The sequence below is a fragment of the Pezoporus wallicus genome, unplaced genomic scaffold, assembly GCF_028554395.1.
Source record: "Pezoporus wallicus isolate ANWC-B61680 ecotype Strahan unplaced genomic scaffold, APGP_CSIRO_Pwel_v1 scaffold_7107, whole genome shotgun sequence".
Classification (NCBI taxonomy): Eukaryota; Metazoa; Chordata; class Aves; order Psittaciformes; family Psittacidae; genus Pezoporus; species Pezoporus wallicus.
Genome location: NW_026642114.1, coordinates 6,025,560 through 6,049,038, shown reverse-complemented (window position 1 = coordinate 6,049,038; position 23,479 = coordinate 6,025,560). Strand labels below are relative to the sequence as shown.

Below are 23,479 nucleotides of genomic sequence, written 5' to 3'. Positions count from 1 at the left end.
TCAGCCTGGCACGGACCACAGTCAGGTCTCAGTGGCAGAGCAGTGCAGTGAGTGACATGGCCCAGGCAGCCCAGAATCTTTCGCCTTCTTGGGCACACAGTTGGCAACTGAGTCGTGAAATGTTGCATCCTTCTGAGGCTCCTTTCCTTCTTGACCACCAGTTTAAGCACCTTGCCTGGTGCAAGACACCGTTCTCCACCAAAGCTGTTGTTTCACCAGAAGCCAGCTGGCACCCCATTTTGCTCCCCAGCCTCCTGCACATCCCAGCAGCACACAGGGGCTGTAACATCCTCCTCCTGCTCTCCAAATTACCCAAAGCTTGCCAATGGTACCTAAGTTAACAGGTAACTGGATACAGAGCAAAGGGGATGGACAGGCAGCCAAATGTACACACACAAATTTGATCCTGTCCAGGCTACCCCCCGTGCCTGTTCCAAAATGCAGGGTCTTGCTTTAGAGCCTGGGGCAGGAAACCCTAAAAGGAGAGACACCACCATGAGATAAAACACACACCCCCTGCTCTTCCCTTCTAATATTTGGCTAAAGAAAGTCAAAGACAGGCACAGACATCATGTTTAGTTTATTTCCTCTGGATTTAGACACAGCCCTGGCTAACCACCACAGCAGCAAACCAATTACAAAAGGCATTCCCTCCTGACAGAGGACCAGCTGGTGGGATCCCTGCAGCCTCCAGGAGGGCAGGGGATGCACCCCGCTGCTTGGAAGGACAGCTCTGCAGGATGCACTTGGGCAGACATGGTTGTAAGGGGATGGCAGCACAAACTCATGCTGAACTTGCAGCATGTAGGAATCAAACCTTGGATGCAATAGCATGGTGCAGACAGAGGCACAATGTAATGTGTCTCCGTTCTCCAACTGCCCTCCCATTCTTCCCCCCAGACTTCCTCTGGCTGTTTTGAAAAGGGGAGTTCCTTTCATGCATCCCAGGCTATTAGCAAGAGAAGGGAGAGAACACAAGCAACAGGCCCTATTCCACCAGAGTCCACTGCAAGTCAAACCCCTTCATGCCTGTGCACAGCTTATGCCTCTGCCCCGCAGATGCTTTCTGGAAGCTTTGCTCAGAATTAATACCAAACACCAGCATTGCATGGCTACAGAGAGATATGCATTTTGCTAGGACTTAGGTTTTCCTTTGTTTTTTTTTTTTTTCCCTAAAAAGCGTATTTCAAATGGTGAAGGGATCCAAGATGGAAAGGACAACCATAACTAACCTGTGCCCCAGCACTGCCCAGGTCTTCAGCCAGCACTTAGCAGGGGCAGGAAGACTGGTCAGTTAGCACACCTGAGACATTTCTCTAGCAGAAGCTGAAGAGAAGCAGCTATTTCTGATTGAGGAAGGAAAAAGAAACCCCCTCCCCCCCAAAAAGAGGTTCTCCAAAGGGATACAGTGGGGTTGAATAAATCCTGAGAAGTGCTAGAGAAGAACATGGGATGCTGGAGGCAACCAGCCCCAGCAGGAGATGCTGGTACAGGCATGAGAGGTCTCAGCAAGAGCTGCGCTAAACACAGAAGAGGCATTCCTGAAACTCCACAATCATATTAACCTGTTAATTTATACAGCATCTCTGTACAAAAATAGAAGGGTTCTAATAAGATTAACAATATTAAATAAATATTTAATATAAAAAGTCTTTGGCCTAGTTCATAGCTCATCCTTTGGGTTGATGTTCATTTCACTGGGTCCTAGATGCTCCTGGTCCAACATCGCGATCACTTCATCTGCCTGAATTCGCTCCTGCAAGAGGGGAAGAAACCATAGCAGCAGCATTTTAGTGTCTGCTCTCAGCTTATTCAGCACTGCTCAGCCTGCTGGAAGGACCCACAGCAAGAAGTTCATCCAAGGACCAGCTGTGTAGTTGTGAGGGCAGGGAACAGCCTAGGCATTTGCTGGACAAAATTAATCAAATCGCTTTGCACCTCAATATCCAATCACCCTTCTTCCTCCAGGGGCCACAGTGGCTCGGGGAAGAATTTGGAGGTTGCCTGCTGCAAGGCACTACAGTCCAGATCTTCCAAGGCATCTGGATGCCCAGTCCAATGGACTACAGGCTGCCAAACTATCTTTGAGGACCTGGCAGCAGCCATCAGCCCTGCCTCTGAGCTGTGAAGGGCTGTGGAGGACTTCCCCGTTCATCAAGTTATTGCCACTAGGTGTCAGAAACGTCCAGCCCAGCCCTACACAGCCATCCTGAACTCCACTCGGCACCTCAGGCCAGCCCTGCACCCCACAGGATCAGGGTGATAGGTGCCCAAGAGCATGGCCAGCAGGGAAAACCATTTGGTTCCTGTACCACCAGCTCATGTCCCCATAGTGCAGCGAATGGGAATGCTACTGTGGGGGGTGCAATGTGCTGGAACTGGAGGTTGAAGGTAGCCCTGGTTCCTTTGGGATGCTGAATACCCCCCAGCTCCCCTTAAATCATGATGGAGGTACTCACCAACTCTCTGTAAAGTGGGTCCAAAGTGAACCAGAGAGCCACAGCACACCGCTGGCCTTTGGTAACTGCCTTCACCCCATGGGGGTTCTCACCGCCTGATGAGAAGCTGATCATTCGCCCACACTTGGGCTTGATGGAGGCCTGTGAGAAAACAAGGAATACCAGTGTAGCAAGGAGCAGCACAGCTGCACACACTGGCTATGTCTGGGCTTGCAGTGGTCCAGGGTCTGAGATCTTACTGGGCATCTCTGCATCACCCCAGAACCCAGTGAGTTGCTGCTGGGGTAAACAGGGAGGTGTGAGGCTTAGTCCTACTGCACAGACATCGTGCAGAAAGGAGATGGTAGCATGGAGTCCTTGCAAAGCCTACAGGTGACCACCTACAGCAAACAGGTCCATGGCATAACTCCAGAAAGGTTCAGGCTAACCCTGCCAAGGGCTTTGAAACACCTCTTTTTTTTCCTCTGCTGAATCCACAAGAGGTGACCTGCAGGACCTCAGGAGCAGAAGTGCAACCAAATCAACCCTCAGGCATATGGAGATGCAATCTACCCTCCGGCATCTACTGAATTGCAGAGCCACAGCATGGTGCCCAGACCCTCTATCTAACAATGGAGGGGGGTGTCTCCTATGAAAGAGACCAGAGTCAGTCACTGTGTATGTATGAGGGCATCACCTCACGTTTGGCCATGAGATGTGGCTGGGGCTCAGCAGTCCTCCAGGCAGGGATAACTATCAGCCATCCCTCTGCCTGTGCAGGGGTGGTGCAACCCCCTCATCTCAGGTTTCCTGCTCAAGCAGCCTCTGGGAAGGGAAGAGAAGATCTGGTATCTCTGCTAGCAGGATTTTGTATAGACTCTTTGCAAGGTAGGAGCCATAGGCTACCCAGGGAAGCCCAGAGCTCCTGAGCATGGGCTTCTGAGGAGAAGCATTTGTTCCACAGCACTGACTTACCGTCACAGTTTTGGCATCCATCTCAGTGAAAATGAACTCGCCTCCTTCAAAATCTGCATTCATGTACAGGAGGGCACTGGGGAAGGAAGCGGGGGAACCCTGTGAGGGGAGCAGTGGGGAGGGCTCAAGGCTGACCCCCACCTCTGGGGCAGATCCCATACTGCTCCATCAAGACATGGGTAGCAGTCCCACTGAGGAGCTGGTTGGGGCTACCTGGGCTACCCCCAGTTTGGAGCCAGAGCTAAGAAACAGCAGATCTCACCTTGGCTAGGGAACAATTCCCACAATATCCCCTAGGTCCCACGAGCTCCCACCCTCCCATTTTGCACCAAATATACCTGGCAGAGACACAGTTCTGTGGGCCACAGGTGGGATCTCCCAACCCTAAAATATCACAGCTGTTAACAGTTAAACTCAGCTTGAACTTTACCCATGATGCTTGCTGCCACCAGAAACTACCTGTTGGATCTTACTTCTGCCATGGTTGGGATGTACCAGTTTTAGGTCCGTGAAGCAAGATGCCCTACCATGGGGAGGGGCCCTGGGAGCCCTTGAGAGCAGCTTCCCCTTCCTTCCTACCTGTAATCCCGGAAGGTGTAAGCAGGAGGCTCTTTCCAGCACTCGTTGGCCTCAGGGTCCAAGAGACAGTTGTCAGCATGGATGGGGTGGCTCAGGTCGTTCCTCCTCTCCTGCTGGCCTAGGCAGGACCATGTGGAGGAAGGAGGGAGGAGAAGGGGTGGATGAGATGGAAATGTCATGCTCTGTGGGATCTATCATGGGGTGGGAGCCTGCCCCTACCCCACTCTGGGTGGTGTTCACAGGTGAGAAGAGGAGAGAAAAGGCTGGAGAGAAAAGGCAACATCTGAGGACTCAGATATGCACAACTCTGCTTGTTCCTTACTGTGGGGAAGTGAGATGGAGAGCTGGGCATGGGATGGAAAGGAAAACAGATGATGAGAAGAGGCAAGAGAAGAGGGAAGACAAAAGAGGAAGAGTTGGAGACATGAAAAACAAGAGACATCCCAGAAATTACCTCCTTTGGGACAGCAGTGCCCACCCTTTGCTGCTACAGGGACAGTGACTTTACCCAGCCCTTGGCCACCAGTTTAAGCACCAGGCAAAACAAAGCTGCTCTCAGGGTTGTTGGGCCCTCACTTGTAAACCCCTGTGGGGAGCTGACCCCCTCCTGTCCCCCCAGCTCTGCTGTCCTGCTGGCCTCCCAGACCCTCACCAGAGAGAGCAGTGCGGCACACCAGGTGGGTGTAGGAGAAGTAGAGCGTGGAGTTCAGCATGAAGTAGGACTCGACAATCCTGCGAGCCTTCTCGCTGATGTCGTAGAAGAGCCGGGCACTTTTCAATGGGACACGGCCCTCGTAGCCATACTGAGCAAGGAGAAAGGGTGAGAGAGGGTCAACGTCATGCACCAGCTGGGAGGGAGGGCATGGGAGAGGAGTAGGAGGACGGAGCTGTACCTTGAGGGCTTTGAGGACTGTGGCTCCTTCAAATCTCTCATTTGGGGTGTGGGGAGAGGTTTTGCCCCTGTAACCATCTCCAGCCAACATGATCCCCTGAAAGACACGACCACAGGTGAGGCATGAACTGGTTCCCCGGAAGAGGAGGAGCTGCAATGGAAGCAACTGGCACTCTCTTCCCCGAATATCCCAAGGCTGCATTCATCAGGACAGGTGAGTTAGGTGGGAAGGCACTGCAGTTATCCATAAACATGGTCTGTTCTGAGATACTGGAAAATAGACAACCATCTCCCTGCTGGGGATATTCAGGCACCCTCAGTCCCTTCCCAGGTTCAGCTAATGATGAATGAGAAGGCTCAACTAGGCTTTGTGGATGGACATCCTTTGGGGTTGTATATAACATGGGTCAGAGAGCTATTTCTGCACAGGGTCTGTCTTGCAGCATATTTCTAAGAATGGCCCAAAGAAGTGGCTTCCATGCACTTACATGGATGTGTTATGGGGACAAGCATCTGACTGCTCTCCACAGGCATCCTGGCACCAGTTCTAACACTAAAGAGTAAGGTATGAACTTGGGTCTTTTCCAGTGGCTGATCACACATTTAGCCCTCACAGGTCAGATGCTGGGGAGAGCATCAGGCGCTCAGCCCACGTGACAGTCATGTCCCCCCCAGGGACAACACCTACTCACACTGGCCACCCTGTGAAGTTCTCGGCACTGCTCCTCTGAGATGACATTATCCAGTAGAACTCGCTGAGTACCATTCAGCTGCTGCGAGTTGTAGACAAACTTTACATGGCTGTAGAGAAGTGGACCCCCTGATGGAAACAGAGATATAAAACAACCCTGGTGAACATGCCCTGGCCTCATTGACATCTTGTACTGTGGCTGAGGGCCAGCTGAAGTCACCTGGATGTGCTGCCAGGGAAAGAAATTCACAGCAGAGAGCAGAGTTTGGCCTCACATCACCAACAAAAAGAAATAGAAGCAATGGAAACACCTGCTGATGAAATCAATCTGCTGCAAGAGCATCAGCATTTTCCACCTTCTCGTTACCTTCCTTGCAAATGCAAGGACCACGGCCTAAAAATGCCAAAACCTGATGGGACACAATGAGAGACACGAACATCAGCTAACTTGGCTCACCTGCCAGCAGCCAACATCAACGAAAGCTGTTTCCATTGCATTTGTGCTGTGTGGATCTTGCCAGCTTGGCATGCAAAACCACTTTCTGCAATTGTCATCAGTGGGTTTTTTGTCTTTTGCACACATAGGAAAGCTAGTGTGGTGCTGAGCTTGCAGCAAGTATCGCTTGCTCTCCACCAAAACAGGGGCTGGGAATGGGTGAACTGGAAGATCCTGAGGACAATCTTTCTCTGCAAAGGAGCTGCCATGGCAAGAGAGAGATTAGCTTTTTATATGAAGTTTGGATCCATCCCATTAAAATTTGCCTGATCACAAAAACATGGTGAGGACACTAAATCACCATCTTCTGAAGCCTCTGCCCCTGATCTCCTTAAAGAAAGAGAATGAAAGAGATGGCAACAATAAAAACCTAAACCAGATGTTTGTCCAGGAGGAAGGTGAAATGCATCTAAATTGTGGGGAAAATTTTCTCTTGTCACAGAACCACAATAAAATAGAGGAAACAGAATCACAGATCTCCTCTCACCATGTGGCACAAGGAAACTTCTGTTATGCTGCTTTTATAATTGCTACTTTCTTTGTCTGTTGGGGCACACTCTGTTTTTGGAAGGTCTCCTTGGCCTATGGAGGACATATAACCCTGAGGGCAGAGCCCTGCCACTAGCCCATGACTTTATTTTTGAAGAGTTAGGTCTCCTCATGTTCACTTTGCTGTTCTTGTTGCTCAATAATAGCATTTATTATAAATGCAGCTGGATCAGAAACAAGACTCTGAAATCTAGACTCCTGGCACACTCCAACCCAGGCTGAGTTTTCCAGCTCGGATGTTGCTCTTCCTCAGCCGTAGGCACATGAGGGATGAACCTGGAAGCCATCACTCACCACTTCCCCAGCTCCTTTGTTCCTCCCAGGGAACTAGCAGGGGTTGCCCTGTGCCATGAACACTGAACCCTTGTCCCATACCGGCAGTGTGCTCCTGGCTGCCTTCCACATCTCCACCGCCTCTAAGCACCAGCAGAGAGTCCTATTTCCTGTGTGTAGCTCTGTGGAAAACACCACAAAGAAACCGGGAAATTCTTTGCTCTTTTGGGAGTAAAGGAATTGGTAGAAAGGAGGAAGGGGAGGAAAGAGAGAAGCACAGAAGAGGAGGAGTACAACATTAAAATGGACTTTTCTTTTTCTCTTTTGGCCTTTTCTTTTTTCCAAGTGAAAAGAGAGAAAGAAAAAAAGACAAGAGAGAAAGGAAGCAGCTGCATGAACAAAAATACCATTCTCGTTTTAAATAGTTTCAGTTTTCTTTGCAAACTTGAAAACATTCTGCAGCTAAACCAGAATAAAAGCATAGAGAGAAGAAACAACAGAGAAAGACACACTCTGAAATTATTTCATTATGGAAGGCAAACAGGCCAAAACCAAATGTAACTCAACCAGCTCCTGTGATATTTGCCTATTTTATGTATGGCTAAAGAAGGGATAACGATACTTTGAACATGACACTCAGCAGCTGGAGATAACTTGGGCCATGGAAAGCTGTTAAATTCCCCAGAAAAAGCACAACCATCCATTGCATTATAGGGAGATTTAATTGCCTGCTTCTGTGGAGCTAACCCACTAGAGACACAGGACACCTCCTGGCTGGAGACCCATTGTTTTGCAGTGAGGAGCATTCTTTGGTATTTGGCTACAATATGATTTTTCAAAATTGTTATGGGAGAAATCTTGTTATGGTATTTTCTGTGGTTCCTGAAAATGTGCTGAAATTCGTTGAAACGTCTGCTGACAACCCTTAAAACCGAGTGATTTGATGTAAGCCAAGACATCACAAGCCAGTCTGCAAACAGAAATGGTTGCTAATATGCTTTGATCCAGCACATTCAGCAAAGCATCATGACCAGACTTCCCAAAACTTAATGCCTCCAGCATCAGTCCTTCTTCAGCCTGGATAAGAGGGAGCATTTTAATCTTAGAAACACCTAAAGGAAAAAATACTGTTTGCTGATGCCACCTTCCCCACAGTGAGGAGGACACAGCCTCCCAGCTCCACATCTGAGGGCTCTGTAACCAGTAGCTCAGCAGGTGGGAAAAGCAAGTCCAAAAGCAGAGCAATGATGGTGGGATCCACAGACCCAGAAATGCTGTGGCATCATTGAGGAATTCTTTGTGTCTTAAATAAAATTTCAACTCCCTCAGGCAGAATTTGCCCTCATTGCCCAGCAGCCAACCTTTGCAGTCTGCAGTCTCCACCAACAGGAAAATAACTTCTGATTTTGTTGAAACATATTCATCAGACTTACCCTCCTTCAACTCTCGATCTGATTTTGGCATGGGTTTCTTTGCCAGGAATAGCCTAGGCCTTTCCTCTGGTTCACTGCTAATACTTGATGGGACACTGAGGAACAAGAGAAATGAAGAACATCATGACTTGGGCCAGAGGTCTCCAGTTTCTGGGAACTGCAGTTTGGCACCCTTTGGAAACCAATACGTTAAAAAATTGGACAAATCGGTACATTGTGCAAATGTCACAACCATACCTGTAGAAGTTTTCACCCTGTCCATGAAAAACAGTGTTTTTCTGGTAATGGGAACAACAGTTTCCACCAGTAAAGCACAGACACTAACAAACATGAACAGCACCACTTGACTCATTGACCAAGTTCCCTCTAGAATGGTTTGGAGGCACTCAGCTAAAATAAGGTGCTTGTGGAAAGTTTGTAATTATCAGCCATGGTGGTGTGCTGGGCTGGATGGGCAGCACGCATTAAGTGGCAGGCTTGTACCCTACTGTGGGTCATCCCAACTGCAGGGGCTGGTGAAGCAACAGGCTTAGCTGGGGTAAGTGGTGGCTCACCTGTGCTCATCCTGGCGGGCGCCATACCTGTTCCAGTAGTTCTGCAGGAAAAAAGAGAGGTCATGCTTCTTAAATTAATGCTCCAGATGAAGCCAGGCAGCTACCTGCTCTGCCTCACTCCCAGTCTCCCTGACATCAGCCAGCCTCTCTGGTATAGATCTAACACAACTTTGAGCAATTGCCTGGGGTCACCAGATTGAAAATGCAACCCCAACCCAACCTGGAATCATATGAACAAATGCAGAGGGAATCCAGCTTGCCCAGCCTTCTCTATCCCACCCAACCACCGTGACAGTGACTGAGAGCCAGACTAGGCTGTGTCTGCATTTCCTTCATCCTGGGAATGGTTGCCTTCCTTGCTTTGCTATCAACATTTTCCCATAGGGAACAAACCAAGCCAAGACCCAGCTTGAATCACCTACACGGGACTTGCTTTTTAAGAAAAGGGAGGGGGGAAGTGGTCCTATAGCTGTGAACTCCTGGAGGTCCTCGCTATAGCAGACCCAGGAATTACCGGCTCTGTGTAGGTGTATCCAAGGCCGGCCGCAGCCACTTGCAAAAGATGAGACTCCAGCTTATGGCGCCTCAGTAGCATTTTTGCTTCCTGAAAAGAAAAGGAAAAGAGGAGTATTTGCCCACGTCCTTTCACAAGACACAGACAATACACCTATACTTCAAGAGGGGTTTGTTTTTCACGCAACACTGCAGATTCCTATGGGGTGAGGGATGATTGGGTCATGCTTTCAAGCAACCAAAGACACAGAGCTGAGCCACTCATTACATTGCACAAGTGGAGGTGTTCAGCAGCTCATCTGGGAAGCTTGCACCCCCAAAATACATGGCAAAGCAGGGACTCTGGTTGGGCTGTGCCTTGGTTCTTCACATGCGATGCAGAGCTCATGAAGCAGCCAGCAGAGCCTGGTGGTGGTTGAACTGCAGCATCACAGCCTGGGGTGGGCTCAGGGTACTCACACAGGGACCACAAAGCACAAACAGCTGAAAAGCGCCCATCAGAGGGCTTCTTTTTTGAATTAAATTATTCTAAACAAAACACTCGGGTTTCTCCTAGAAAATTACTTTGGAAAGCAAAAAACAGATCATTTTTTTTTTTTAACAGAAAACTTCAGAGCACTGAAAACAATGACATGTTTTTGTCAAGTTTAGGTTTTTCCTAGACTCACTTTGTGAGAAGAAACAGTAACTGTTCTAGTTTTCTTCTTCATCATTTTCCTTTTTTAGTGTTTTACCAAATTCACCTTGATTTTCCTGGAAATCAAGGAATTCGCAAGGGAATGAAAAATCCAATTCCTCCCTACCCTCTGCTTATGGCATAAGGGGAACGAGCCCCCTCACAACTGTGATGGGATGGGAGGAACTTCTCCTTTTCTTTATTGTGAGAGAGGCAGCCCCAGGGCCACAGATAAAGGTTGCCCTGACAGAAGAAGACTGTCCCACTGGGTGACTGAACACATACTGTTTGGTTATTTGACCCCAGCCTAACCCTGCAATAGCAAAGCTACTTCCCACAAAGCAGGCTGAGAGCTGAACTCCAACCTCAGTGACTTAAGAGTAACATTGACATCCCAGCCTTCCCTTGGGAAAATATTTCTCATCCCTCTCTTAACAAAGGTTACCCTTTGCTCAGTGCTTCATTGCATTCCTCCTCTGCATCTCCCCTGGAGCACTGAACCAGAGGAGGGTTTATGTTTCTGAGGCACTCGGTCATCGCCCTCCCTGCCCTTGCTTGGGCTTTGCTGAGCTGAAGTCCCCATTTAAAGAAGATCCTACCCTCCAGTTTCTCCCCTACACTAGTGGCTCTGAACTCACATCCTGACAATTAGCTTTGCCAGCTAGTTCAGCATCTCCACATCTTTTTCAACGTGGTCCCACTTTGGGAAAGCTGCCAAGCTGCTTTTATTTCCAACTGAAGCTTTTGTTAAAGCTTCCCACCTAGGCTCCTAGGTGACACTCACTCTTACCTTTCTGGGTTTCACAGTGTTTGGATCCATTGTACCTTCCAAGAGACCCTCGTAATAACTTGCATTCTCCAAGACATCTTCATCATCCGGGTGGAAGAGGAGGTAGGACTTGGCACACTCCAGGGCTTTTATGTAGTCACCAACTGAGAGACAACACAATCATTATCGGGGGGCAGAGGAGGAAACAGCCCTGCCAGTAGTGCTGGGGGCTCACAAGGAGCATGGCAGGGCAGAGCTGAAGAGGGCAGCTGCAGAGAGGGAAGGCATAGCTTGAGCTCTCCATCAGCTGAAGGGTGAGCCCCATGCTTTACAAGGCTCTTTTGATGCAAATTTGTCTTAACTGCTCCATTTCACCAGCAGGGAAACTGAGGTACAGACACACAACTTCTCTGTGGTCAAGCAGAGGTCAGACGGGATCCAAATTGGATACAAATGGACAGGCAGAATGTGGATGCTGTCCAGCAGCAAACTGCTTCTCTTCTGTGCAGCATCTTTCAGGGCTCTGGGGCAGTTTACCCACCACATTAAACCTCTAACTGGGCAGAGGAATAAAAAAGCCTGTACACCACGCACAAAATGCTTCTGACTCCTCCAGCTTTCTTCCCATTGCATGGATGAATGAAGAAGCTTTATGTTTAAGTAGCAGTTCTGCCCCTCACTCATTCTGCCCTTTTCGGGAAAGAACTCCTAGCAGAAGCCTGAGATAGCAGAATTCTGCTGAATTTTTTTTTTTTCTATGTAACAGGACACAATAGAACACCATACAGGACCACACAGCTGGCAGTATATTATAGCACTGCCAGCTCCTGATATTTGCAATGTAGCTAACTCCTGCAGCTTTACTGTGAATCTTAAAATATTTGGTAATCAGTAAAAATTGGCATCTTGGAATAAGCTTGTCCTAACTTGTGTATCTATCTATAAATATAATAACTTAGAAAATGCATCCGTTGGTTTCAGATAATGTGAAACATATAAACCCCCAGAACTTTAATGTCAAAGGCAAATGAAACAACCCTAAAAAAGCATTCATTATTTAAAGAATAAGAATGTTTAAATTAAAGGTTGGACTTTTAAAACCTGTCTGATGACTTTAAACACTTTTACAGAAATGCTTAATTGCATTTCAGTCAACCTGATATTTGAAGAGCAAATTTCCAATGTCCTTTCCTTACTGACTCTTTCAGACCATGCCACTGCATCACAGTAATTTGAACATCATGTAGTAATACCCTGATTTCCCCATAAAACAATTCAAACTTGCATAAAAGGTAACAAAACTCTGAAAGCACTATGAGGAACAGAAAGACAGCCTTTACCTCTGTAATAGGCAAACTGCAAGTAGTCATAATGGAGGGGAAGGAAATTTTCAATGGGTGAGATTCGGCCAGAACGTGTGGCGAGTTCTCTGACACAGTCATGTTTGCAGGCCAGGACTTGCATGTAGTGATCTGCCAAGAAAAGGGGGAGAAAACAGACTGAAGTGAGAAGGATGGTGAAGGTGCTGAGACGAGGACAGAGAGAGGTTAAATATCCCTGGCTGAAGGACGTGCAACTTGGGCTGCTCTGGTCCAGCAGGTGACTGCACACCTAAAGAGCTCAGGCTCTTTTCCAAAGCCAACGGAGAGTTGCAGTCACACTTTTGCCCCCTTTGAGAAATGTCTTTCTCCTTCTGTCAACTGTAGAGGGAGCTTGAGCATCTCTTTTGTGTTCCAGGAGCTGCTGCTTCATCCCAGGAAAGACGGATGGGTGCAAGGACGTGCAGGTGCCAGGTAGCTCTTCAACCCCAAAAGCCAAACCAAAGGTGAGGACACCCACAGAGCAAGCAGAGACAGGAGGACAGGATGGACACACGTGCTGCCACATGAAAGCCATCCTCACTCTCCCTTACTTCAGCTCATCTTTAATCGTCTCCTTTCTGCAGCAAGAAAGTTCCTAAGCGCACAGGGAGGCTTAAATGAGAGGGGTTGGTTCAGCTTTTCAAGCATGGCAAAGCAAGGCACTTGCAACTCAAGTCTGAAAGGTCTAAGGTGTAAATATCCCCTTTTGCTGTTTCTCAAAGATGAGAGATCTCCCAGGGAAAAACAAACACGTGGTAAACATCTGCCATTACCAAAATTTCTTAATTGGTGGAAGTCCACAATATAGGCATTGTATCAGCTGTACAATTTCAAAGCCAATGCTGACATCTGATTCCAGTTTGGAGTCTTTGCTGCAATATACTTACAAATGGACTTTACTTGTTCTGTCTTCGTACACCACTAAAAACCTTAAGAAACAAACATGGGCTTAAAAAAAAAAAGAAGTGTGCTCAGCTACTAAAGCATTCCTCAAAGCAGCCAAGAAAACAGCCTGAGGAATTTGCAATGAAACCAAGTGGCAATTCAGAACAGTCCCCATTTGCTCTGGGCGGGTAGTCTGGGTAAGTTACCTGATTTACCATACACATCCAGGGTATTACATTAGGAAAAGCAAGCAGGAAAAGGACATAAATAAAGTTGTTGTAATTTAAACCTATTTAAGCATCCTAGACCTGAAATAATCTATCACTGAGAAGCACTGCTTTTTCTTGGTACTGTCAAGGTGCCCTTGAAACTGCCTATATAGACAGGAATCAATTCACTGAAATGCAGCAGTCCCTATGGTGGAGAGGTGAACCCCACACAGCAGCACTGCAAATCAGCTTGGAATTGAAAAGACAAATTAGTTTTGAAGAAACTTACACTCTCTTTTCTTGTTGTATTAGTGTTCCTACTCCCTTCTGAAACATCTGGGTCTGACTGCCCTGGACCCAGGAGTTAACTCTGGATTATGTTGTCCTGTAAAGAACCACTTAGTTGCATTATGTATCTTATGTACCTCTGTGTGCCCTCACTTCCCTGCTTCTTTGGGTGCCTTAATGGCCGTGGGATTTGGAGTTGTTATTCCCAGGCATATTTGGCCAAACCAAGACACAGCACTTGCAGAGACCAACCGGCTTGTTCTCTATCCCAAGTAATGTGTTGGGTTGATGACCACCACACCATGCCCGTATCTGTGCTCCGGCACAGAAATATCTTCTCTGCGCACTGGAGCAGCAGACTTGTACAGCACAGAAGCAATTTAACAGAGACCTGTTTGATGAACAGCAGCTTTCAGTGAGAAGGAAGGTGGGTTTTCTTTGCCAATAAAGGCTGATCTCTTGGAAGGCTTGATATGGCACTTGGTGTCCTGGTTATGGCTTTAAAAGCAGGCATGACCAGCTGCCAGATACACTGGTACCAGGTCAACCCTTACAACACTTCTGAGATTTTCTGCATGGGTAAGTAAACCCAACAAAGGCAGCTTCCCATCCGGTATGTTGGTGATTTCTCATCTTGATTGTTTCAATTAGATTTCCTGCCTTGACACAAGCAAAAATTAGGCAAAGCTGAAAAACAGTTTGCAAACAAATGAATTATTTTACACACAAGAAGGAAAACTGCAGAGCTTGATGTAACTCCAAGGCCATGAGCAGATAGAGAAATAAGATTCCTGTCATCAAATTTTAATTTATTGCTCTTCTTTCCTTACGACTAATTAAATGTAATCTCATTTCTGCTGTGAATGAACTGTTTTAATCCCCTCTGGCTCAGAGCCACACATGCAAATCTGAAGATTACACAGCAATGTTCAATTCTCTCCAGAGAATTCAGTCATGATCATAATTAGGTGGGCCTCCGCTAATGACAAATCCATGCGTTTGGATAGAGAGGAAATCTATGTTGGGAGTCTTTTTGGCAACTTTCCTGGTCATCTGGAGTATGACCAAGAAGATTCTGCTGCTCTCTTCATATGCATTGAAAAACAGCGAAAATAAAAACAGAGGCCAGCAATATCTAGATTTCAGTGAGGTATGTGAGACTGTGTACAGGGGAAATGGAGGCAGTTTATGTTAAAGCACCTATACTTCCAGCTCTTACGGACAGCTGCAAGTGCTCCACACATCTGGAAATGCAATTTTTCTGGCCCAGCTCTTATTCAGGACCAAAATGAGATGTTCTAGTTCCCTGTCCTCTGGATTTGCATTTTCTGGCTTTCCAAGTGCCTCCTTCAGCATTACTTACCAGCAGCAGTAATGGAAGGGAAGACACTTCACCAAATCTAGCCAAAGGCCCAAACTCAAACATATTCCAGGGCCAAGGCTGAGAACACTAAAGATGCAAAAAGATCTCACCTGCAATAGCTTCGTAGAGGCCAGCCTTATATTCCAGGTACTCATGCTCCTCAAATCTCTGTGGTCCCTCACACATAATCTGGCAATCTTCGTCCTCGGAGTAGTACCCTTTCAATGCACTCTCCAAGAAGTCAATGGCCAGCTCATACTCCTCCTTGTCATAGTGCTTTACCCCAGCACTGTAGTCTTCCTGCAAAGTAGGTAGGCAGAAGACAAGACCATGAGTGAGCTATGCTGCTTGGACCACAGCATCCTGCCCTTGCCAACTGCAGGTGCTTCTCAAAACAAGCAGGCAGAGACAGAATAATCTCCAAGTACTAGACACAAGCGGTTGCACCAAACCATGTTTAAGCCATCAATGGACTTTTGGACCCGTGGGACCTTGTTAACCTGCCTAAATGCTCTTCTGAACTCCTACATACTTAGGGAAACCTCAGTGCCACCTCTAGATTATGCATTATTTGAAAAAACATTTCTTAGTTTTTATCCTCCTACCCAGCAATCACACTGGATGCCAAAGGAAAAGACTGATCTTGACCCAGGCACATCTCTTAGAATAGCCCCTACAGAGCACCTCCATTAATTACACAAAAAGAGCCACTCCTGCTTCCTTCTGTTGTGAGAAATCACAAAGCTGGGGGCAGCCCTGGCATTTGTGCTGGGCTTTCACTTTGGGGAGGTGGAAATAGATGCCACTCTCCTGCCTGACACCCTGCACCCTCACCAGCAAAGCCACAAGCACATATCCTGCCCAGGTGGGAGAACCCAGCTCAAAAGATCCACAGCCATGGATGACCACGGAGTTCCCTGAAGGGAGGAACAGAACAGTGTGCCTTGAAAAAGAAGGAGCTGGCTTGACTTAAAGAGAGCTCGGAAAGGGAGAGTTTGTTTTCCTGTACTGTAATATGGACCTTGGTAAGAATCTCCCCATTCAAAGATGGTGCTCTCTTAATCTCCTACATCTCCTCTCTCCATGCTGCCTGACACTTAACCCAGGCACCTCTTTAGCTCAGACTCACCATGTGCTGCTTGGCCTCCCGGTCAATCAAGCTGACCTTCCCTGCTGTGCTCTTGTAGTTTTCAATGTCCTGCTGTACCTCCATGTGCTCAGGGTTTGCCATGAAGAAGGTGTGAGCTGCATTTGCTGCCTCCTCGAGCTTGTTCAGCTGTAACAAGATAAGAAAGATCAAGTGAATCTGTGATGTAGGATAGTGAACACAGCAGTTTATGCCACACCTTCTGACACCTTTATCTCTGACACCCTTTTGACACCACTGGTCTGGGCAGTAATGGGATAGTCAATGAAAACCTGTATACAGAAGCTGCATCAAGTTACTTTGGATTTAGAGGTTCAGAACTGAGACAGAATCAGTTTCACCCTGGATAGAGCTTCACAAACAGACAAAAATGCTAGGGCTAAACACACCCACAGCAGCTGCTGGACAGGAGCAGGACAGATGTTCAGGTGAAACATCTGCATGACTTATCAGGAGAGAGAGGGGCCGCTTCCATGGTTAATGCACTTGTTCCTGAAAGGAAGCTACCATCACTGACTATCAGCAAGATGCAGTCAGGCCACTGGGATCGGTCTGCAGTCTGAGCAGGCTCACCCAAGCTTGTTAGCCAGAATCAGGCTAATGCCAGCCTTGGCAAGGCTATGTCCAAGTACTCCTTGATAGCAAAATTCAGCCTCAACCCTGTGCCACTACTTCTAGGCTCCTGAGGCACGAGAGCCAGTGAGCTTAGGCATACTTACGCTATGCTGCTGTCATAGTACAGCAGCTCACATGCAGAAATCTGCACGTGTACCCATAAGACAACCCAAATGGCAAAATGATGAGAACTGAAAAACCAGCCAGGCATATAGTAACTAGTTTAATCTCTGACCTATGTTTATCCTTAGAGATGTGATTGAACTGTCAGTCATCTGAGCAGCCACCTCCTCAGCAGGTGGCTTGTTACCTCAGCAGAAGTGTTTGCAACCATTTTAAAAATTAAAATACACATCCAATTACACATTAATGCCCATTGAACCAAGTGGGATTGGCATCTGGGTGAAATCACAGGGCCTTCTCCTTGAGGGATGCCCTGACATATATATCCTATAGCAATGTTGCATGAGCGGCTTATGAAAGTGATGAAGTGCTAAGGGAAAAAATGCAAAGGATTTGCTCAGGGCACTTGGCTGCAGTAACAGCATAGCAAAACCTCCTTTTTTATGCTGAACATTGCTCTGAGCAGGAACGGCTGGAGTGGGGCAAGAGTAACAGGTTTGATTTGGCTGGACAAAGGAGAGTCCCCCTGAAAGCCCCAGGCCAACACCAAATCACTCGGCAAATCTGCTCCTATTTGGAAAGCGGAGCTGTCTGCCAGCACTAATAAAATACCCAAGTTGTCTAAGTGGCAGAATGATGCCTCCTTTCCTACTGCACATAAAGCTTGGCAAGACTTCGGGAAAAACAGGTGAAGACATGCATTATTTTTGCAAGGTAACCTTCTCTTAGGGCAGCATGGAGGATGTGTGTGTGTTTTGGCTGTGAAGGAAGGAGCCGATGCCTTTTGAATCTCCACTCTCAAACAAAATTTCCAAGGCACATATTAAAAAATTATTGTAATGGGTTTCCTTTGACTTTTCCTCAAAACAAGGTGGAATTAGAAATGCAGCAAGCTGCTGAAAACAACTTTTTTCCATTAAAAAAAAAAATAAAAATTGATGTCAGTGATTGGGAGCCCAACTTAAAGTTGAGGGAAGCTTGAAAGATGCAGAGCACATCGGGACATGTATTTAGCCTCCTGGGACTCAGTGTATCCCCCAGAGAAGTGCCCAGTGCTTTCATCTGGGCTGTTTAGATTAGGACAAGTGCAAACACAGTCTGCAGAACAAACAAGGGGGCTACCATGAGTCAAAATGGTGGTGACTGGAGACATCACGGCTGTTCGAAATCCCTGGCTGAGCTTGACAGGATGCCTGTGTGATTCTGATTAGGGAGACACTGAATGGGACTAGACACACAACTATTACCAGGGGAGTTGTGAAACTGGCACTTTTATATCAGATGAGCCATTCTGGACGTGCTTTCACATTGCTTGCTGGGGCATGGAGACATTTTGAAAGCAGGTGCCTGGATACACGAAGACCTGCTGGAGGAAAAGCCCAGCCATTGCTGCAGGGCCAGATCCACTCCAGCAGAGCCAAAATCGCTTGTGCGGTTCCCTAAAAGGCAAGGTCAAAGCTGGCCAAAGAAGCACACATGAATACCCCCAAAAGGAAGATGAAAGCTCTGGTCAGAGAGCATCTCAGCCCACTCCCCAGATCTGCCCTTTGAAACCAAAGAACCTCTGTGCTGCAATGCCCACAGAAATGCAAAAAATTTGCCTTGTGTAAACTTCAGAAGTTTTTCAGGATTAGCTCTGCGCTGGCAACACATGCAGGGAAGCCAGCTTTTACTGCAAAAACAACATCGGTTCCAGTCCTTCTCTTGGAGTTTTCCTAGGAACACCACTCTTCAGAATAACCTCCTGGCTTCCCAGGCAAGCAAAATGACTGTAAGTAATTTTTTTTTCAGCTCAACACAAAAAAACCTCAAACCTCTTCAATGTGGATTTTTTTTTTTTAAGAGACGTTCCCATTCAGAAACATGCATCCCGTCTTGAAAAAGCTCGTCTCATAGTAATCCCATCCCAAAAAAGGTCATCACAGCTGGATAGCATCTGATATAGGATAAAGGATGGACCAGAGCATCTCATGATGGGAATTTTCAGGTCATGCTGAGTGTAGGTGGGACTGGCACTGCAGCTGGTAATTAGAAAGGTTGAGAGGGGGCAACAAGTTTGCTGGAGACACATGAGCTGCTGACCTAATCCAGAGGACTTCTATTAAGCCACTATTTGAGCTGCTCAGGAGAAGTGCATTCTTCCATGCCACATCACAGATGTCTATTCACAGGCAGTATCCTGTCTGTGCAGACTTAAAAGGGACCAAATACATCTCAGCAAGCGACTGGTCCCTGAAGACACAGCTGCAATTGCCTCTTGTGGGATGTTCTATTTTCCTTTGGTTCTAGCTCCTTTTCAGAAAGCTGACAAAAACTCTCACAGATCCTAGGATGGGCTTAGTTCTTCTTGGATAACATCCACTTCTGTGAGATAGGAAGAGTCTGATTTCTAGATACAATAGAAAATGTCTTTCCCACCCTTCAAAAAAGGCTCATGCTGTGTATAGTCCTCCTGACTCTTCATAGCAAAGATGACCTTTGAGGGTTGCTAAGTGGACTCAAAGCAGAACATTTCACCTCAACACTTTTCAATGTGTCATGTCCCATATTTGTCTCAAAAACATGCAAGTAACAGAAAGAAGCCAACAGCTGCCAAATTTAGGGGAGATTTTCAGTGGATGTGTGTATACAAAAGCGAATTCCTAACTGGTAAGACACATTCAGAGTCAAGCACTGACATTAATTATGAAACACTCTGGGGAAACTTTAGCCAAAACACTTTGAATTCACAAGGAGCAGGATATTTTGGTTTTTAAAGGTCTGGGCTGGGACTCAGGACACCTGGACTCAGTTCCTGGCCCTGTCACAATCTTACTGTGCAGTCATCGGAAAAAAACATTTTGTTTTCTTTGTGCCTGATTTTCCATTGTTTTAAATGAATAACAATAAAAATAATAGCATTTTTTCCTACAGGGCAATCATTTTGTTTATTTAGATGGCAAGCAACTCAGGGACCATAAGCATATGCAAGCATGTAACACAAGGGGATTTTGATGGTTGTGCGACCACTGCTGAATGAAAATCTGCAAGGAGAAAACGACAACTGTAGAATCACAACCTTAGTATGTGCTCTAAGGTCTGCTTGTTCACCCCACTGAAATGATATTGCTGGGCTATAGCTGCAGCTTTGCACTAAACCCCATGTAATTTGCCCAGAGATGACACACAAAATCAACACCAGCACTGAGAGAACCCCAGGAACTCTGTCTCCATTTTGATCTTACCATGACAATGGCTAGAGACAAGAAGGGGAAAGCACCCTAATTCTGGGTTTTCATGCTGAATTTTTTTTCTTTGTTCAAATGTTAGGATTATTTCATTTCACAGAAAAAGAGGACAATTATTTTAAGCAGCAAAACCTCAAATTAAGGAATTTCAGCAAACTGCAAATGCTCGGTTTCATTCACATCTGGGACAGTGCTGGCCTGGACTTCAATGTGGCTGCAACTTCCAATTTCCAGTAGTGGCTTGGATTAGGAAGGCTGTTTTAACTGGAACATTAGACAGAACCATAGGCTGGGGAAAGGACCTTGAATGAACATTTTGAACATCACCATACAATTGACTCCAAGTCTCACTGATAACCATTGAGAAAATGGAGCTTTCACGGGCTGTATGATGGAACATGAGTTAACAGTTCCTTAATAGCTTATTGTCATTCTGGTAACTGTGGATCTATCTGTCAGCCAGTAAACTCCATGCTGAGCAATCTGATTTGTACCTGTAATGCCACTGTCACAAACCTGCCATGCTTAGGAAATAAACTGTCTCACTGGAACATGTCTAACCTTCTGTTTGATTTTATCATAACCTCAGCAGCTGCATCCCTCAAAGAGAGACATAGAACATATATCTCATCACTAATGCTCACATGAAAACAGCTCAGACTGGCTCATCATCACGTGCAGGCATGTGCTCCGAATTCACACTTGCCCTCACTATGTGCAGATGAATGAATTGCGACTAAAGCCCACCTCATACCAGGTGCTCAGAAAGGTTGCATAAACCCTACGCCACACACCACCGCCGTGGTTTTAGTTATAATGACCCTAAACTTGCAGCCCTTGAAGTTTGTTCTCTGATGCTTAGCAGTGGGGATAATGAAGTGGAATGGGCAGTGTACCAGGTCTATGAAATGAACATTAGACAGCTTTACAGTCTGCTTGTGCAACCACCACCACTTCACTTGCACACTGACATAGTGCCATTTATGGGCAGAAGAAGCTGTAGCCAAAATATCTACAGTTACTGAGGTGCTCCCAGTTTACCTTGAAGTTTTCTTGGCAAGAACAAGGATAAAAGACGTTTTTCTGGGAGGAAAAGAGAAGAAAGGCTTACACACTGAAAAATGCATCAGATACCTCAAAACCCCAGCATTTCTTGCCACATCAAGACTGGACCTACCTGCACAGTTAATTGCTGAGTGCCTGAGCTTGGCATGGAGACTGAGAAAAAATTTCAGACTATTTGGCTGACCTAGAAACCAAAGTCTCAAACAACTGTTCAATGGTTTGCTGAACAGATACTGTTTTTTTAAACTTTTCCATAGGTCCACTGCTGCTGTGCTGTATCAGAGGTTTAGTGCACTGTGCTCTGCAGAGGAGGAACACTCTGGACTTGATAAACATAGATAACAAGGAAAACAAAAGGCTCAGTGTCACGAAGGATTAATCTCATTGAGTCTATGGAGAGTTTACTGCCTGGGCAAGCAGAAGCAAGTACCAATGAGATGGCTACAAATAGCATATGACTTCCTCTCAACTATTTTACTATTGCAATTAGAGAAAGAATAAAGTTTCCAGAGAAGTTTTCCCTCTGCTGATGGGATTGCACATTTACCAAAATGTGCTCGAGCAGTCTGACACCCACAACAGCAGCCGCTGACCCTGCAAAACACTAAAATCAGAGAGAAAGGCAAGCATATGTCCAGAAAGAGCCTTACTCAAGTGTAGGGAATAGGTACCAAGTGACAAAGATGTGAAGCTGCCTTCGAGTTCATTAGCACACCATCCCCTGCTCTCCAAAGAGTTTACTAGTTTTTTGTCTTCCAATTCAAGATAAATATGGTTGGACCCTGTCCTTGCTGCTACTGTGACAGGGAGCAATAGCGGTGCTTTCCTGGAGGCTCCTCATGGATCTTTTCAGAGGTCTTCTCCATTTCCAAAATGCAGGCAACCTCCTTTCAGTGTGCTTTGTACACTTCCTCTCAGACCAGCCCAGTGTGCCCTGCTGCTCACCAGTCACTCTGGAGGACCCAGATCCAAACCAGAACAAATTTGAAGAATTAGTACAGGGAAAACTTCTCATCACAAAGGAAAATTAGGAAGGGTTTGGGTTTTTCCATTATTCCAACAAGCGATTCTTCTCTACACAAACACATGCAGAATGGTAGGTATTTGGTCAAAAGAGCTGACTAAACATTGAATTAGTCTCTCGAAAATGGCAGATAATTAGGAATTTAAAACCAAACTAAACAAACCACTTGAGTATTCTTCATGAAACGAATTTTTTCAATTAACCAAGGACAGAAATCAGATTTCCTAACAAATCCCTCACTTGAGCCATGCTGACAGTATTTTATATAAGTATACATGTGTACGTGCCCAGCAGACTGATGACATCACCCCACCCCACCCCGCCTGAAAAGGACATTTTGCACTGAGAAAGCAAATTAGACTGAGACACTTCCTTCCTTCTTTCCCTCTCCAATGTGCTTCTCTTAAACTGTTTCCAAACAGGTAAGAACGAAGATTTTCACACGTTTCTGGCTGTGCATTGTGTGCTTCAGTACATACATAATCTAACAAATACTGCACACGGAGGAGCGCGTTACTCACAAGTGACTTGCAAAACCACTTCCCAGCAGGAAAGACCCTTCCCACATAAATCCACATAGCAGGCAGTGGGAAGTGTGTTTGTGTTTACTGAACCTTCGATCTGACTGATTGTGAAAACACTGAGACAGATTTTGTCCTGTATAAGCACTCAGTTCCAGCATACTCTGATGACAGCTAATTTGCCTATGAAACAGTATTTGCAGACAAGTAAAAATTCCTAGAACATGCAGCATGGGCTCTCCTGGCAAAAACCAAACCCCTTACAACTGAGATTTTAAAGCTTGGGCAAGAAATCTCTTGTAGATGGGATTCTTCCTTCTGTGCCAGTAGGTGACAGGCAAGATCACAGATAGGAGCTGGCAGTACATAGATTTCAGTACACTACTCTGTACAGAAAAAGGTCACTTCTATCAGCTGATACCTGACCATTTGTCCCCTTCCCTCCAGCTGCAAACATAAAACCACGCTGCCAAGACACAATGGCCATGCCACAGTCAGTGGTGCGAAACCCCCTGGCTCTGAGCAGCTCCTCCAAAAGCTGTGTCTGGCTAAAAATGGGCTCTTTCTCTATTTTTAAGGATGTCAGCATGATCTGAAAGCTAAGCAAGAGCTTATAATTTTCACTGGAAGAGGTGGAAAGTATTCAATGCTCAGGAGTCTGTGCAGATAGTTACCCATGAGGCTCCTACACCCCAGAGTTCTCCTTGGTCAGGTAATTAGAGATAAGCCAGTGGCCTTTGGAGATGAGTAGCATGGGAGAAGCAACACACTTTCAATCTAATGGCAACAAGCAGTGGTAGGTACTAAAAGATG

The 23,479-nt window shown here is 46.3% G+C and overlaps 1 protein-coding gene across 2 annotated transcripts in view; it reads right to left on the bottom strand.

The window, feature by feature from the left end:
- Positions 1–562: 562 nt before the first annotated feature.
- The window catches only part of P3H2 (prolyl 3-hydroxylase 2), a 73,148-nt gene continuing 50,231 nt past the window's right edge, over positions 563–23,479 (bottom strand). The window contains exons 2-15 of one of the 2 annotated variants that reach the window (XM_057427306.1): positions 16,074–16,220; positions 15,055–15,244; positions 12,179–12,310; positions 10,860–11,002; positions 9,395–9,484; positions 8,881–8,921; positions 8,327–8,421; positions 5,577–5,704; positions 4,886–4,981; positions 4,645–4,795; positions 3,993–4,110; positions 3,414–3,489; positions 2,460–2,600; positions 563–1,756 (exon numbers count right to left, since the gene is read on the bottom strand). In XM_057427306.1, coding sequence (XP_057283289.1) covers positions 1,664–1,756; positions 2,460–2,600; positions 3,414–3,489; positions 3,993–4,110; positions 4,645–4,795; positions 4,886–4,981; positions 5,577–5,704; positions 8,327–8,421; positions 8,881–8,921; positions 9,395–9,484; positions 10,860–11,002; positions 12,179–12,310; positions 15,055–15,244; positions 16,074–16,220 — 1,641 coding nt within the window. In that variant the 3' untranslated portion in view covers positions 563–1,663. Of the gene's footprint in view, positions 1,757–2,459; positions 2,601–3,413; positions 3,490–3,992; positions 4,111–4,211; positions 4,337–4,644; positions 4,796–4,885; positions 4,982–5,576; positions 5,705–8,326; positions 8,422–8,880; positions 8,922–9,394; positions 9,485–10,859; positions 11,003–12,178; positions 12,311–15,054; positions 15,245–16,073; positions 16,221–23,479 lie in introns of those variants that run through there. The other variant, XR_008974664.1, reaches the window with a different exon arrangement.